This window comes from Bos mutus, chromosome 4 (assembly GCF_027580195.1).
Source record: "Bos mutus isolate GX-2022 chromosome 4, NWIPB_WYAK_1.1, whole genome shotgun sequence".
Lineage (NCBI taxonomy): Eukaryota > Metazoa > Chordata > Mammalia > Artiodactyla > Bovidae > Bos > Bos mutus.
This window is the reverse complement of record NC_091620.1, coordinates 36,653,642-36,669,400: the sequence shown is the minus strand read 5'-3', so window position 1 is coordinate 36,669,400 and position 15,759 is coordinate 36,653,642. Positions and strand designations below refer to the sequence as shown.

The following is a 15,759-nucleotide window of genomic DNA, read 5'->3' as shown; positions in this document are numbered from 1 at the left end:
TAAATGAGATGCCAGTGCAGAGACAGTCTAGAAGCCTGGCACATACTAAGTGCTCCATGACACTAACTGGCTATTGGTAATAAGGTATACTATGGAATTCTGATGGTTCCTCCACTAGAAATTTGAAGTTGTCTTAATCTGAGAGATCTGCTAGGCTCAGCAGCCTCTTCTTGGAAAAGAAGAGATAGGATTGGTTGGATCTAATGAGATGGCTCTTTAGACAATATAAGTGATTTTTAGGAGCCTCCTTCTAAAGATTCATTTAAGAGTCATACTACACAGAACCTTATTTTTTCAGTGGTTCTTCAGAAAGGAGCCATTGGAAGATCACAAACCATTGACCAGGGTGGCTCTGGCCAATAAGCCAGCATTTTCCTTGGAAGTCTGTGATGGAGGGGCCACACAATGGACTGTTCCATTCACTGCATGTGTCCCAACAGATGGACAGTGTAACCCATATGAAAAGCAGACCACATGGCTATCAAGTCATGGAATAAGTTCTGAAAACTTCTTCAAGGGAGACTTCAAATATCTGCCTAGCTGTGATGAGTGTTTCGTCTCAGATCTTACACATGATCAGTTTTGAATATCAACCTTCAGAATTTCTCCATTTAAAAGTTTGACAACTTTGCCACATGTGATCTATAAAAAGAGAAAACCCACTCACACACTTGCACCTGAATACAGATACACACAAACACACAAACACACAGAGAGATGATAATGTATCTTTCCATAGAAGCGAACTCTTTCAAAATATTGGGTTTTAAGAACTGTTCTTTATGTCTCATTTTTAAAGTCTGTATTTTTATCAGTTATAAACGCACATCATTTAAAGAGTTCAGTTCAGTCACTCAGTCATGCCCGACTCTTTGCGACCCCATGAACCGCAGCACGCAGGCCTCCCTGTCCATCACCAACTTCTGGAGTTCACCCAAACCCACGTCCATTGAGTCGGTGATGCCATCCAACCGTCTCATCCTCTGTCGTCCCCTTCTGCTCCTGCCCACAATCTTTCCCAGCATCAGGGTCTTTTCAAATGAGTCAGCTTTTTGCATCAGGTGGCCAAAGTATTGGAGTTTCAGCCTCAACATCAGTCCTTCCAGTGAACACCCAGGACTGATCTCCTTTAGGAGGGACTAGTTGGATATCCTTACAGTCCAAGGGACTCTCAAGAGTCTTCTCCAACACCACAGTTCAAAAGCATCAGTTCTTCAGCACTCAGCTTTCTTTATACTCAAACTCTCACATCCATACATGACCACTGGAAAAACCATAGCCTTGACTAGACGGACCTTTGTTGACAAAGTAATGTCTCTGCTTTTTAATATGCTGTCTAGGTTGGTCATAACTTTCCTTCCAGGAAGTACTTCAGTTCAGTTCAGTTGCTCAGTCGTGTCCGACTCTTTGCAACCCCATGAACCGCAGCACGCAGGCCTCCCTATTCATCACGAACTCCCGGAGTTCACTCAAACTCACGTCCATCGAGTCAGTGATGCCATCCAGCCATCTCATCCTCTGTCGTCCACTTCTCCTCCTGCCTCCAATCCCTCCCAGCATCAGGGTCTTTTCCAATGAGTCAACTCTTCACATGAGGTGGCCAAAGTATTGGAGTTTCAGCTTCAGCATCAGTCCTTCCAATGAACACCCAGGACTGATCTTTAGGATGGACTGGTTGGATCTCCTTGCAGTCCAAGGGACTCTCAAGAGTCTTCTCCAACACCACAGTTCAAAAGCATCAATTCTTCGGTGCTCAGCTTTCTTCACAGTCCAACTCTCACATCCATACATGACCACTGGAAAAACCATAGCCTTGACTAGTTGGACCTTTGTTGGCAAAGTAATGTCTCTGCTTTTCAATATGCTATCTAGGTTGGTCATAACTTTCCTTCCAAGGAGTAAGCGTCTTTTAATTTCATGGCTGCAATCACCCTCTGCAGTGATTTTGGAGCCCCCCAAAATAAAGTCTGTCACTGTTTCCCCATCTATTTCCCATGAAGTGATGGGACCAGATGCCATGATCTTAGTTTTCTGAATGTTGAGCTTTAAGCCAACTTTCTCACTCTCCTCTTTCACTTTCATCAAGAGGCCCTTTAGTTCTTCACTTTCTGCCATAAGGGTGGTGTCATCTGCATATCTGAGGTTATTGCTGTTTGTTCCAGCAATCTTGATTCCAGCTTGTGCTTCCTTCAGCCCAGCATTTCCCATGATGTACTCTGCATATAAGTTAAATAAGCAGGGTGACAATATACAGCCTTGACGTACTCCTTTTCCTATTTGGAACCAGTCTGTTGTTTCATGTCCAGTTCTAACTGTTGCTTCCTGACCTGCATACAGGTTTCTCAAGAGGCAGATCAGGTAGTCTGGTATTCCCATCTCCTTCAGAATTTTCCACAGTTTATAGTGATCCACACAGTCAAAGACTTTGGCATAGTCAATAAAGCAGAACACAGTTTAAAAGGATTTTTTTAATTAAAAAAAAAAACAAAAAACAAAAAACTTTAAACTTTAGGCCGTTTTATACCCCCTCCATTTCCTGCTTCTCAGAGGAAAATACTTTCACACCTTGTAACAGATTCTCTGGTTTCACTGCTACATGTGTGATGACTTTCTTATAATGGTCCTTCTTGATTTCCAAAGCATTAGTTATGGACTCATCTCTCTAGAAGACTAAAGTGTCTTCAATCTGCTACCCTCGGAGTTCATATCTCTTTCTCTGCTTCCTGCCCTCCAGTGACATCATAGCCAGCCAGCCAGCCAGTCAGTGGTGGGATTATTATGATGCTGTAAATGCTCTTATTGGTCAAGTGATGAAGTTTACATTTCCTTTTAGGCTAACATTTTTTTCCTTGGAGGAAGTAATTGTAGCATCTTGTTTGTGAGCTTATTTGTTTGCGAGCTTCTTTATTTGTTTGTTTAGTTTTCTAGGTACTTATTTCTAATTCAACCACATATTCTGTGGTTATAGAAATCTCTCTTTTTGTTTAAAACATTAACCATTCATTAAGTTTCATCCTCTTGAACATTGAAACTGTTCTTCGGGACTGCTCTAGTCAGACCTGGAAACGCTATGGATTATGACTTGCACAGCTATAATCACAGGGTCTCCCATCACGTCTGCTGTGGGGGTGGTCACCTCTCTTCTGTCCATCCACTCTTTTGGGGACACAAATCACCCTCATTTGGGGTTAAACCCCTTATTTGGATAGAGCACATCCTCCAGTAACTTCCTGAGAAAAGTGTGCACAAGACGCATGTATTTGTGACCTCCTGTATTGAAAGTATCTCTGTCCTCATGTACCTAATAGACTGTTTGGATATTATAAGTTATTCACTATATTCCCTTAGAATTTTGAAGCCGTTGTTCCACTCAATTCTATCTCCTAGTGTTGCCACGGAAAAACTGTCATTTCTTTTTCGTTTCCGTAGGGTACATCTTTTTTAACATTTAATAAATAATTTTATTGAAGTGTAGTTGATTATCAATGTTGTGTTAGTTTCAGATGTACAGTGGAGTGATTCAGTTATGCAGGTATATAATCTTTTCCCTATTCCTTTCCATTATGGTTTAATCACAGAATAGTGAGTATAGTTCCCTGTGCTATATGTAGTAGGACCTTGTTGTTTATTTTGTATATAGTAGCATGTATCTGTTAATCCCAAACTCCTAATTTATCTGCCCCTGCAATGGCACCCCACTCCAGTACTCTTGCCTGGAGAATCCCATGGACGGAGGAGCATGGTAGGCTGCAGTCCGTGGGGTCGCTAAGAGTTGGACACGACTGAGTGACTTCACTTTGACTTTTCACTTTCATGCATTGAAGAGGGAAATGGCAACCCACTCCAGTGTTCTTGCCTGGAGAATCCCAGGGATGGGGGAGCCTGGTGGGCTGCCATCTATGGGGTCACACAGGGTCGGACATGACTGAAGCGACTTAGCAGCAGCAGCCTTTCCCCTTTGGTAACCACGTTTGCTTTCTATGTCTCTGAATCTATTTATTTTTTGTAAATAAGTTAATTTGTATCATTTTTTAAGATCCCGCATATTAGTGATACCATATAGGATTTTTCTTTGATGAGAAACTGTCATTTTGAGTCTTGATATTTTGTAAGAAACCCTCTCTCTCTATTTCTCTGTGTGCTTGTATACCCCCCTACCTTTTTTCTCTGCAAGTCCACCTAATCTTTATACCCATGTTTCTAAAATTTTACAATGATGTACTGTGGTCTGCATCTATTTTCATACATTGTACTAGGCCATTTTAATCTGAAAATTGATTTTTTTTTGTTTGTTTTCTTGTTCTGCAACACTTCTCTTTTTCATGTACTGACTTTTTGAGTGAGTCTTTCTTTTTTCCCCCTTTTCCTTTTCTCTTTCTCCGCTTTCCAACTTGTCTAACAGATTTTTTAACTTCTATATATATATATTTAAATTCCCATAAGCTTTTTGTTTACTGAATATTTCTTTTTGAATAGCATCTTCTTATGTTGTGAGCATACCATCTTCCACTGTATCTCCAAGGGTATTAATAATTCTCAAAGGTGTAAAGTCTTTGTTTCTTGAGACTCCTCAAATGTCTGGTGACCTTGGCTGTCTCTTTAAGAGGAGGTCACTGAAAAACTGAGAGACTTGTACAAGTAGGTGGGACTCATTGACTATGGGTTTTGTTGTAGGATTTTCTGGCTCATCTTTTCTGTTGAGGAGTTCCTGGTATCAGATTCTTTTGACTTTTTTTCCTTCTCTCTCAAGCTGGTCATGTTTCTCTGGAAAGACTCTTCTGGTCTCTTCTCTGGGTATGTGAAGGTCGGGTCAGGGTTCAAGCCTGGTTGCCAGGTTAATTGGAGTTGAATGGGGAAGTAGTTGGGAGGAGCTGGGAGGAGTAGTGGAGGAGCCCTTGTCTCTATTAGGTAAATATTCAATTAATTCCTCTACTTTCCTAATATACCTGTGTGTCCCCCGGTCCAGAGACTCCAGAGACCCTCTGTTTCAGCCTCTCAAAATAGGGGCAAAGGGTGTTGCTTGGTTTTCAAATTTGAGACTATCTCCAAGTCTAAGTAATATTCACTAGACTTTCAACCAGTTCCCCTGGCTTTTGTACCACCGTCATTTCCATTTCTCGTGGTACCTAGTTTATAATTCTCTTTTAAATTAATTTTTATTAGAGTATAGTTGCTTTATAATGTTGTGTTAGTTTCTGCTGTACAGAAAAGTTAATCAGCTATATGTATACATATATCCCCTCTTTTTAGGGATTTCTTTTCCATGTCAGTCACCACGGAACACTGAGTGGAGTTCCCTGAGCTATACATAGGTTCTCATTCAGTTCAGTTCAGCTCAGTTCAGTCTCTCAGTTGAGTTGGACTGCAACCCCATGGACTGTGACACACCAGGCTTCCCTGTCCATCACCAATCCCTGGAGCTTGCTCAAACTCCTGTCCATCAAATTGGTGATGCCATCCAACCGTCTCATCCTCTGTCGTCCCCTTCTCCTGCCTTCAGTCTTTCCCAACATCAGAATCTTTTCCAGTGAGTCAGTTCTTCGCATCAGGTGGCCAAAGTATTGGAGTTTCAGCTTCAGCATCAGTCCTTCCAATGAATATTCAGGATTGATTTCCTTTAGGATTGACTGATTTGATCTCCTTGCTGTCCAAGGTACTCTCAAGAGTCTTCTCCAGCACCACAGTTCAAAAGCATCAATTCTTCAGCATTCAACTTTCTTTGTAGTCCAACTCTCACATCCATACATGACTACTGGAAAAACCATAGCTCTGACTAGATGAACTTTTGTCAGCAAAGTAATGTCTCTGCTTTTTAATATGCTGTCTAAGTTGGTCATAGCTTTTCTTCCAAGGAGCAAGTGTCTTTTAATTTCATGGCTGCAGTCACCATCTGCAATGATTTTGGAGCCCAAGAAAGTAAAGTTTCTCACTGTTTCCATGGTTTCCGTGTCTATTTGCCATGAAGTGATGGGACTGGATGCCACGATCTTAGTTTTTTGAATGTTGAGTTTTAAGCCAGATTTTTCACTCTCCTCTTTCACTTTCATCAAGAGGCTTTTTAGTTCTTCGGTTTCTGCCATTAGGGTGGTGTCATCTGCATGTCTGAGGATATTGATATTTCTGCCGGCAATCTTGATTCCAGCGTGGCATTTTGCACGATGTACTCTGCATAGATGTTAAATAAGCAGGGTGACAATATAATCCTTCTATTTTATACACAGTATCAATAGTGTATGTATGTCAACCACAATCTCCCAGTTCATCTGAACCTCTCTCTCCCTCTCTTTGGTATCCACACATTTGTTTTCTATGTCTGTCTCTATGTTGGTTTTGTAAATAAGATCATCTGTACCATTTTTCTAGATTCCACATTTATGTGTTAATATACGGTATTTGATTTTCTCTTTCTGTCTTACTTCACTCTGTACGACACTCTCTAGGTCCATCTACTTTGTTGATCCATTGGGTTGTTTTTGGCATTTCTACATCAACTTACAGTGCAGACTTTTTAGATCCTCCAAGTTACTGTTCATTTGTTTGCTTTTTAATTTCAAAATTTTGTTGCGGTTGTTTTTCTTTCTATTCTTTTTACCCTCATGGGTTTATGCCTTTAAAAATTAATTTTCTTCTTGTTATCTGGTTTGGATTCTGGAGGCAACAGAGGTAAATGCCTGTGTTCCATCCTCCATCTTTGACCAAATGTCACTGGCTTATCTTTTCTTTTGGAGAACCGTTGATATCTGATTATTTAGGTTTTTTTTTTTCCTTTGAACTGGTTAGATTACCCAGGAAAGACTCTTCTGGTTTCTTGTCTGGAGGGTATAAGCCAGGTTACCCATATAATGGGGAATGAAGATTCTCCCTGAGATCACTGTTCCCTTACCTTGTCTCCATCTTGATTTTTTTACAATCCATATCCCAAATGAATATATTGCATACAATTTTATTTTTATTTTTTTTCTAATTTTATTTTTAAACTTTACATAATTGTATTAGTTTTGCCAAATATCAAAATGAATCCACCACAGGTATACATGTGTTCCCCATCCTGAACCCTCCTCCTCCTCCTCCCATACCATCCCTCTGGGTCGTCCCAGTGCACTAGCCGCAAGCATCCAGTATCGTGCATCGAACCTGGACTGGCAACTCGTTTCTTACATGATATTTTACATGTTTCAATGTCATTCTCCCAAATCTTCCCACCCTCTCCCTCTCCCACAGAGTCCATAAGACTGTTCTATACATCAGTGTCTCTTTTGCTGTCTCGTACACAGGGTTATTGTTACCATCCTTCCAAATTCCATATATATGTGTTAGTATACTGTATTTATGTTTTTCCTTCTGGCTTACTTCACTCTGTATAATAGGCTCCAGTTTCATCCACCTCATTAGAACTGATTCAAATGTATTCTTTTTAATGGCTGAGTAATACTCCATTGTGTATATGTACCACTGCTTTCTTATCCATTCATCTGCTGATGGACATCTAGGTTGCTTCCATGTCCTGGCTATTATAAACAGTGCTGCGATGAACATTGGGGTACACGTGTCAATTAATTCATAGATATCACACTTTGATGAAACAATAAGATTAAGAATCCAACATTTAAAATGCTTAAATTTGTAGTTTAGATCCACTAAATTCTAATTCATTGATGATGTCCTGGAGAGAAGCTGCAGGCCAATAATGCCTTTGAAAACTCTGCTCTTTGTTGAATGCTTCTCATCATATTATTGAATTCTACTAGGTCAGATTTATATTTAAAATAACTACTGTCAGAAATTATATTTGCATTTTTTGCTTTTGATTTAAACTAAACGAGACAAATGAATCTTTATAATGTATTTGTTGATGCAATTCATAGAAACTGATTTAAATGATATCTTTGTGTTGCTGTTTTGGCAAATTAACTGAGACCCTAATAATTTGGAATCTTCTACTTTGTCCCCACTTTTCAACTCCAGGATACTTCATTGTTCACAATGCAGGCAGACCAGAGTATGTTCAACATGGTGAGTTGATTTTGGTTTGTGTTTTGGGAAAATTTTTCATTACCACCAAATGTTCCAAGGTTGATCATTGTAGGTAATTTAGAGCTTAAGTATTCAGAGTGTGGTTTCTGTAGCTCTCTCTTTTCTAGCAAATAGGAAGGAAAGCTCCTGAAAAATCATGTGACTTTGTATGTGGTTGCTTCTATTTATAAAGGCACAGTGATCCTGGCAAAAATCAAAGTATAGGCTTCGATGGAACATGAAGTCTAGCCATTCAAGAACATGGATGTTTCTGTGTAACTATAGCTTATGCTACAGGACTGACAACGGAATTGCCTCAAGAATTCATGCTGCAGAATAGATCCTTGCTTTTTCTTGAACCCGAGCTACTTCATCTCTCATCTCCTCTCTTTATTTTGTAACCTGTAGAAAGAAGTAATACATGGTAAAGATGTGATGCCTACTTTGCTGCCTAATGAGATAAAGAGAAAAGTTTAGCTCAGGAGTGAGTAGGAAGCAGAAAGTTTACTCTGGGTGTTAGAGGAGATTCTTGCAAGATTGGTTATCATAGGAAACATATGTAGCAGCAGCTTACTACTAAGGCTGAACAAAGAGACCTTGAGTAATGTCACTGAGAGCTTGTCATTGCTGCACTATGGAGGATTTAGGCTCTTTGAGGATTAGTTCAGGAAGGTTATTTGTAGTGTACTGCTTTTCCTGTGGGAATGGCATAGAATTATCCCAGCTTCTGGCTTTCACTTTGGAAACTCAGAATTGGATTTAAATAGAATGAATTTTTCCTTTTAGATGATTTTACTTCTAAGAAAGGATTTCTGCTCTAGAAGGTTAATTGGCCATTTTTCAAAGACAAGTGTTTCTTTAACACTCTGTCCATAGATGGGTGTATTTTTGCCTTTTGGGTAACCAGGTAAAAGGTGGAGTCTGTGATGCCTGCAAATGAAGAGTTAAATGTTTAAAATTCATATTATATTGGTGTTAATAATGGAGCTAGAGAGACTTATGTTTCATGATTATTAGTGGTTTTCAGTCTGGGTGATGGAGTAAGGGTTATACTGACACTGGAGGATGAGATTTTTAATTACCAATTGTGAATGAGTTAAAAAATGGAGAAACACTGCTGTAAAAAAAGGCAATGGGTCATCAGTAAATTCACACCTACTACAATTGCAAATTCCTGGCACAGAATCCAGTGGTTTTTAAGTTTCTCTGAACATCTCCCTACCACCCCTACACATACAGCTGGTTCTAGGATCTTCCATGTGGGCCCTTCTCTTCTCTTTCCCTGTGTTTTCTTAAGCAGATTTCTTGTACTGTCTTTCCAATGGGGAGCTTAGCTGTGTCATGCCCAGCACTGCAGATGCTGCTAGTGTTGGCTCTGTGCTGTGAAGGACTAGGAGATCACAGTGAACCTCGCCCACTGAATTGCAATTGTGTAGCATCTTCCCAGAAGCAGAACAATGTCTGGACGTGGGTTCATTGACTGATCTGAGCAAAGCAGAGGCTGAAGTTGGTAGTCAGCTGCACATCTCCCTAGTCTTCATCTTGTGGCCCCAGGACATATCCCTTGAGTACAAGTTTAAACCCTGTTGAATCTGCAAACCCTACTCTGGACTCAGGATTAGCTCCATGGCCCTTTGAAGTTCTCATTAGAGTAGCTGTCTTAAGTTTGGAGAAGGCAGTTACCATATTGGAATGCGTCTAGACCCTTAACTCCTCTCTCCCAAACCATCTCTTCTTACCCTGCATTGCCTGCTTTCCAGCTTATCACAGAGGATGCTAGAAAATGTGTACTCTAGCAACAATACTTGTTTTCTTCTAAAGCAGGAATTCCGTTTCTGAGTCTGCAGAGTTAAACCGTCGTGGCATCCTGCTGCCACTAATATATACAGAGAATACCTCTCCTCTGAATGTATAATGATGGCTACTTCAGTGAACACCAGTGCCCCCAGATGGGTACAGCATGGTATCAACCTGTTTAAAATGTTTGCCAGGGGAAGCTTCTTATAGAAAGAAAAAAAAAGTGCTTGAAACAGGGCACAATTCCTAAAGGTCTACTTTAAGATCTTTCCACGAGATGCTGTTACCTTTACTTTTCCTTCTATCTTGACAAAATATTTTCAATTTTACATTATCGTAGAAGGATTAGATAAGTGACTTAAGTTTCCAAATTTGAGCAGCCTATTTTATGTATAGTCATGCTGTCATGTTTCAACCTTACTCATCATTCAGTTAATTCTATTTGTCCCCCTAGAATTTAAATTTATAATGCTATATTATAATATTTGGCGTGATATTATAATTAAAGGAAAATATTGTGACTAGTGGAATATAACCAATTCCTCCTCTTTATATTTTGCTTCCACTGAGTTATTGTCTGACTGCAACAAGCAAATACCATTGGACTTATTCATGAAAACACCCTGCCTATTCTTGCCGTGTATGAAACTTCAAAATTTCTCAGACTTCCAAGAAACCCAGACTGATGCAAATATTTTTTCATTTTAGGTTATCTTTGTGTTTGGTTTTGGGTTTCTTTTTTTAATCTTAATGTAAACAGATAAATTTATTTGATAGATGTTTTGAAACTTCCTTGGCTCCTCGTCCCCCATTGCAGACTCAGCTCACAGTGGGGCAACCATCTGCCCATGGGTTTCTTTGTCTTTGTCAAATTACTCTTCCAATCCTTGTTGTGTAGGTCATTTGATATCCTCTCATAGCAAGTCACCTTGACTTCCAAAATGATTAGATCATACTGTGAGAGCTTATAGTATTTCTTAGCTGCAATGAAAACCTGTTCTATTATGAAGTAATTCCTTTTGAACAATACAAGTGAAATCTTTTCCAATAAAGAACTCCTGAGAGTAGAGTGAATTTTATCTCATTCTTTCTTAAAACTTGTGTCACATCGCCCTTTAAAGGTTATAAAAACCCATAAAAATACCAGATCTATGTACATTTATCTACCTAAGTATCCTTTTATTTTTATTATGCCCTTTCAAGAAAGGGGTAATGTGACCTTGGCATGGGTTGCAATGGAGGATTTGATGGCAGCATAAGAGAAATAGTTTGCATATTTATCCAACAACAGGCTATTCATTATTTTCTATTATCTCAGCATAACTTCTCCATCACTTCCCTATGGAACCTATCCTGTGCACCCATTTCAGTCTACATATGAGAGAAAGATGGCTTTTGATTTCTTATGGCAAATGTTTTACAGAGATTTCTGAATCCTCCAAAGGTAATATTTATTGGAGACTCCTTACTCTTCTAGGAAAACACGTTTAAACTTTCTTGTGGTTTAAACACCTTGATGGAAAAAGATCTTAGCATACCTTCCAATGGCCATCTGTATGTTAATCTATGAATCAAAAGAGAGGAAATAGTTTCAGTAGCCACGGCAACATGCATTGATTGGCTGTGCTGTTTTTCATAGCTAGTTATTATTTAATCTTGCTAACTTTAAAACTGAAAAAGTCTGGAGCTAAGAGATTCCAGAGGTTTTGTTCAGCATGTAATTGGAATCAGGAGGGTGTCTGTGGGTAGAGGTCCTAGTAGGAAGACAAGACTTCACTCTGGTCTGCACAAGAATCTAATTGATATCAAAGAGAATACTGCTCAGTAGTTCCTTAAAGGATTAGTTTATCATGTGAAAACGACTGATGACTAAGGATTTTGTTGGAAGGAGAAGTGAAATATAGGGACTGAACAGAAATGTACAAGGGCAAGGTATCTATAACTGTGGTGGCTCCTTGCCGGGTGGCTGAGTCTGTTCCTCCTAGCTGGGCGGTGGCACAGTCATTCCATAGTGACCTTTCATATGCATTAATGCATTTTGATCTGAATCATTAGGATGACCCCTCAGTTTTTTGGCTGCATTGCCCATCAACAGAGCGGGCAGTGCCCAGAACTGTGTTCTCCTTGAATTCTTCCTTACTCCTTCCAATTTCCAAAGGAGGGAGCTCCTAGGATCTCTTCTGTCTCTGCTCCATAGTGCAGAGTACTGTATCAATGTCCCAAGAAGCGAATACTCAGAATGTTGAAAGCAAGTGCAACGAGTCACCAAAATGGTAAGTCTTTGCCCAACTTCAAAAGATATGACAGTGACGTTATTGTGAAACTTAATATGTTTATTCCTAGACTTTTTCAGTTCTGTAAAGAACCATCATGCTTAATCTGGATTTTTTTTTTCCAGCACACATTTAATGAAGCTAATTACCTATATCGTGATGAAGAAAATTGTTGATTGTCCAGTATTCCATAACATTATCTGTTCACATGTTGAATCTTTTTCCTCTAACCCTCGAAACAAACCATCAAAGGCTGAATCTGAACAGGCTCCACCCACAGAGCCGAAAGCTGAGGAGCCCGCTGCTGCTGTTCCACCTGCCACTGGGCTGGACCTTGGATTGGACACCCGGGCTGAGGAGCCAGAGGAGGGGGCAGCGGTGAGCGCCACCTCCCTCCCACCCTCTGCCCACCTCCCCACCACTGCTGTGCTCATCTCATCCCATTTCTCCCTTCTCATTCCTGTTTCACTTGGGCCACATCACTTCCATACCTGTCACAGCTTCCCAAGTTCAAATGGCCTTTATTCCTTTGACAGTGAAAGTTCATTCTCTTATTTTTTATTTTTTAAAAAAGGAAGATATCCAGAGACCTGATCTAACACTGTCATGTTGCCACAGGCTTGGTTCTCAATAAAGGGTACCTTGAATCTTCCTGCTACTCTCCCATTCATGGTAAAGAGGTGGTAATAACTCACAAATAACCAGACTTGTTAGTGCTTGCCCCACCTATGATGGCTAATGGCGGACCATCCATTAGGGACCAACCTGCAGATGATAAGTAGAAGGGTAATCACTTTGTTGTTTATGTCTCCATATTGATTTCTTACAGTATTAGTCTTGTAGGTTGGTTTAGGCCCCATGAGGGACTGAAATCCCACATTAAAAATCATTGAATCTACAAGGATTCCTATGTGTACAACTGTTTGCTCAAAATCAAGTCTGGTACTGGTTGTCATAATATGAGGGAGCTTAAGGATCTATTTTGTGCAGAGGTGAAGACTCGTCTGTCTGCCTGGAAACCTCTCACCTTGCTCACTGCAGCTGTGTACCACAGCACATCCTAACGCGGAATGGGCTCTATACACACCATACTGAATTGCATCATTTAATACACGTGGAAGTGTAGAATGATACCAAAGAAAATATAATCCAAAATACCCATGGAGAGTGAAAAGAGTTTATTTATGAAATGGAGTTAAAGCATCTCCCAAGAATTTAATCAGAGTGTTGCTGCTGCTACTGCTAAGTCGCTTCAGTCGTGTCCGACTCTGTGTGACCCCATAGACGGCAGCCCACCAGGCTCCTCTGTCTCTGGGATTCTCCAGGCAAGAATACTGGAGTGGGTTGCCATTTCCTTCTCCATTTAATCAGAGTACCATTTAGTAAAGGCTGTAGTATTTACTACAGCCTTCATGTAATCTGTACAGAGAGGAGAACCAATCTCCCAGTTTCCAAAACAACATTGTCTAGATGAGATAACTAGAGGAATGAAAGTTATATTTTTCCTGTTGGTGCCCTCTGTTATTTTGCCACAAAAAGGCAGGTCATCTGTCTAATTTATCATTTATTAATAGAGTAGAAAAATAAATAATAGGGCAAGATAGTGATGCAAGTATAAATTAAGAATGACTCAAGAAAAATGGTCATATTTTCCATGTAGAGGTATAGAGTTGGGCCAAAGCCTGTAAAGAGAACAAGAAATGTTCTCTTTCTGCTAGATTGAGTCCCTCCTAGGAGGGCTGCTTGCACAGACTGTAGACTGGGAAGTGCTAAGACACCATGCTTGAGGGGAGAGTTTTCTCAACTCTCATCCCCAGATTCACAGGTGATCTTAGGAATTCAGTGCAGATTGAACTTTTCATTTGGTGTCAGATTGTGATCTCTGCACGTAATTAGGGTGATTTAAGTAACAAAGGAAGGCTTTCCAGGTGACTCAGTGGTAAAGTGAGGTGGCAGGTGACTCAAGAGACATGGGTTCAATCCCTGGGTCAGGAAGATCCCCTGGAGTAGGAAATGGGAATGCATTCCAGTATTCTTGCCCAGAAAATCCCATGGACAAAGGAGCCTGGCAGGCTACAGTCCATGGGGTTGTAGAGTCAAACACAACCAAGGAACTGAGTGGTGGTGGTTTAGTTGCTAAGTCGTGTCCAACTCTTGCGACCCCATGGGCTGTTGTGACCCCACGGACTCTTGCGACCCCATGGATTTTTGTTTTCTCAAATTCTAAGTTTATTGGTTGTCCAGTGAACAATCTGAGTCAGTTATCAATTATCAAGTACCTACTTTATTATACCTACTACATTTATCAAGACTTATAAAAGATTGGTGATCTTTGAAATCAAGGGTAGTATTAAAAATACTTAACAAGCTGCATGGTAAAGCATCAACCATTACTAAACCTGGTTTCCCTCATGTTGAGTGAAGATATATTTGAAAGAATTCTTCATTCTGAAAATACTTGTCTCCTAAAGTTCATTTGAACTTTAAAGAATAGAAATTTAGATTCCTTGTGAAATAGAAAGACTTCAAGCAGTTGACTTCTCCACCCTTAAAATGAACTAAAACATAATAGTAAGAGAGGGCAGCTCACAGCAGTTCAGTTTGCCTAATGCCCTTCAAAAGGGGATCCTTTTCATGTGTTTAGAATGAACATACTTGGATGAAGTCAGTTCTTCCCCAAGTTCTCCCTTCTACTTAAGCAAATAACGTCAGACAGAATGTATTTTTGTTCTCTAACATAGGTTTATAGCTTCTTTCCCTTGGTGATAATCAAGATAATATTAGGGTTATTTTTTCTAAAGAAAGGTCTCTTCAGTTGCTAGATGTGTGATATTCAGTTGTAAAGACACAAAATCCACACTGTGTCCCAAGCTATTATTAAGCAGACTGGCTGTGGCTGTCATCAGTCAGGATGGGGTTGACGTGACCTTTTGAGGTCATCATGTTTGCTACCAAAATGTCACCACATGGTTATTATTTCTAGTCTTGACAGAATGCATTACATATCAGGTGAAATTTGTGGTGGTTTTGTTGAAAAAGAAACAAATGTAATTTTGAAAACAGGAAATTTAAGCAGTGGTTCACAAAGAAACCCTGGGCTCTCAAGAGAGGTTTATTACATTTTTGTTTGTTGTTTTATTCCCTGAATAGCTAATATTGCCTTTGGTTTTTCCCTACAGCACCAAAAGCACCAAATCTTACCGCTGTCTCTGCGGGATGCATTTTAAAAACCAACACTTATTACCTCTTCTCTAGATGTTTCCATATTATATAAGTACTGAAAATTTTCTTTAGGAAAAATAATCAATATTTGTTTAGATATATATTAGAGAAATAGATTAAAAAATAAAGATGATTTTTGCCTATACTTATTTCATTTTCTTGCAGAGAACCCCTTCTTTCTCTAAATTTCTGTCTGATCCTATAGTTTGCTCAAACAATGTGAAGTGGACCAATGTCTTTTTTTCCTATTGTTTTAAAGAAATAATGCAGTGTAATTGAGTTTAGGGTTTAGCTTTGTTTTCAAAACAAATAAATGGGAAAAAAATCAAGATAGATATTTTTTAAATATTTAGAATAATTTTAGAATCCTGGAAGGTGAAACACTGACTACTTTTGATTTTTTTGTGTGTTTTGTTTCTTTAAATATTTCACCAAACTTAGGTTGACTTGTCAA

At 39.5% G+C, this 15,759-nt stretch overlaps 1 protein-coding gene across 1 annotated transcript in view; it reads left to right on the top strand.

The window, feature by feature from the left end:
• The window catches only part of AMPH (amphiphysin), a 216,549-nt gene that overhangs the window by 173,500 nt on the left and 27,290 nt on the right, over positions 1-15,759 (top strand). Inside the window, exons 16-17 of the mRNA XM_070369336.1 lie at positions 7,966-8,013; positions 12,336-12,461. Of these exons, the coding sequence (XP_070225437.1) occupies positions 7,966-8,013; positions 12,336-12,461 (174 nt within the window). The remainder of the gene's footprint in view (positions 1-7,965; positions 8,014-12,335; positions 12,462-15,759) is intronic.